We start from the raw sequence: 1,850 nt of genomic DNA on the forward strand, positions 1-1,850 counted from the left end.
ACCGTGGAGCAGTGACGTAACCACACGACCGGAGTCTGACGAGATCCAGGAGAGAGATTAGGATTAGGAGGAAATGTGTCAACGTTAACGTGTTGTACACACACACACACACACAGAACACACACACACCTCAGAAACAGCCGGTTGTTTGTGAAAACTAGAACCGATCGACTGCAGCGAAACATCTGTCTCTTTAACACGACTCCAATTCACACACACACACACGATCAAAGGCAACAGTGTAGAGTTTGTCCCCTCCTCTCCTACACCCTGACTGTCTGTTCTGTCTGTCCTGTCTGTCCTGCCTCAGATTCTCCTCTACCGTTTGTCTCCGGTCCTTCAGCCAATCAAACACCATCCTACTTCAGACTGCTTTATTCTGTTGTTCCTTTGAAGTCGTTCTTCTTCAGGTTTTTCCATCAAAGTCTGTTCACACTACAAAGACGTTGCTGTGTAACAGTTTGGTTTCGTTTTTTTCTGCTTTCATGATTGCGTTAACATGTGTGTGTGTGTGTGTGTGTGTGTGTGTGTGGTCTCAGGGCAGTAAGAGGACGCTCTGACGGTCCATCTGTGCAGCCTCCTCTTCCTCCCTCTGCTCCTCAGTGACTGGGACACTGGAAAAAAAGAAAGAAAATCATGACAGAAGTGTCACCACTGAACAGCAGCTTCAGTCCAACACCGTCCTGGGATTAGGATTAGGATTAGGATTAGGATTAGGATTGTTTTACTGTTGGTGTCAGAGCTTCAGGTTTGTGTCAACGTTGATGATGACATCATGATGACATCATGATGATGATGATGTTTCATCAACATCTAACTATATATTTACATTAATGTGGGCGGAGTCATGGACTGTGTTCACTGAGAGAATCTGAAGGTCAAAGGTCATCGGTCTGAAGCCTAAACATGTACGTGTATCAGCAACTGTGCACACACGTGACGTCGTTGTCGTCAGGATTGGGGGAGGAGGAGGGGGAGGAGGAGTCCCCATGTCCAGACACAGACCTCAGTGGTCATCAGCTGCTGAGAAAGTTGACAAAAGAAAAGTGACTGTGTTTCCTTCTTCTTCTTCTTCTTCCTCCTCCTTCTCCTCCTTCTTCTTCTTCTCTTCTTCTTCTTCTTCTTCTTCTTCTTCTTCTTCTTCTTCTTCTTCTTCTTCTTCTTCTTCTTCTTCTTCTTCTTCTTCTTCTTCTTCTTCTTCTTCTTCTTCTTCTTCTTCTTCTTCTTCTTCTTCTTCTTCTTCTTCTTCTTCTTCTTCTTCTTCTTCTTCTTCTTCTTCTTCTTCTTCTTCTTCTTCTTCTTCTTCTTCTTCTTCTTCTTCTTCTTCTTCTTCTTCTTCTTCTTCTTCTTCTTCTTCTCCTTCTTCTTCTTCTTCTTCCTCTTCTTCTTCTTCTTCTTCCTCCTGACGTTCCCACAGAGACCAGTGAGCAGCACAAATCCAATATCATCCACTCTCACAGCTAAACTGCTGCCGCCGCAGACTGAAAGACGTCTGGTAAAACGACTACAGCACCTCTGTGGGAATACGGTGGTGGAGGAGAGAATCAAAGTGGAGTCACCCTGGAACAGTCAGACTGGAGTAAAGGAGCAGCCCGTGCTTTTCACCACTGACTACAAGTCAGAGGGCCCCCTGGTGGTACAGAGCTCTCTCCAGACTGAGTGAAGCTCAGACCAGACTGGGGACCAAGGACCAAGTCTGGGGACGGTCTCTAATATCCAGTCTACAGTGACACAGTCACTCTCAGGCGCTGTAACTCACCCACTGCACCTCAGTACCGATTTTTTCTGCTAGTTATTGAACATCATCTCTTTTTGATATTTTTACCAGATTATTAGTAACCAAATAATTT

At 45.1% G+C, this 1,850-nt stretch overlaps 1 protein-coding gene across 3 annotated transcripts in view; it reads right to left on the bottom strand.

Moving 5' to 3' along the window:
• Positions 1–380: 380 nt before the first annotated feature.
• Positions 381–1,850, bottom strand: part of zbbx (zinc finger, B-box domain containing) — a 13,699-nt gene continuing 12,229 nt past the window's right edge. For all 3 annotated transcript variants that reach the window (XM_025054797.1, XM_025054798.1, XM_017031968.2), the window contains one exon: positions 381–614. Coding sequence is in view for 2 of the 3 variants with exons in the window: in XM_025054798.1 (XP_024910566.1) it covers positions 536–614 (79 nt within the window). In the remaining variant the exon portion in view is untranslated. The remainder of the gene's footprint in view (positions 615–1,850) is intronic.

The sequence above is a fragment of the Cynoglossus semilaevis genome, chromosome 4, assembly GCF_000523025.1.
Source record: "Cynoglossus semilaevis isolate Cse_v1.0 chromosome 4, Cse_v1.0, whole genome shotgun sequence".
In the NCBI taxonomy this organism is placed as follows: Eukaryota; Metazoa; Chordata; class Actinopteri; order Pleuronectiformes; family Cynoglossidae; genus Cynoglossus; species Cynoglossus semilaevis.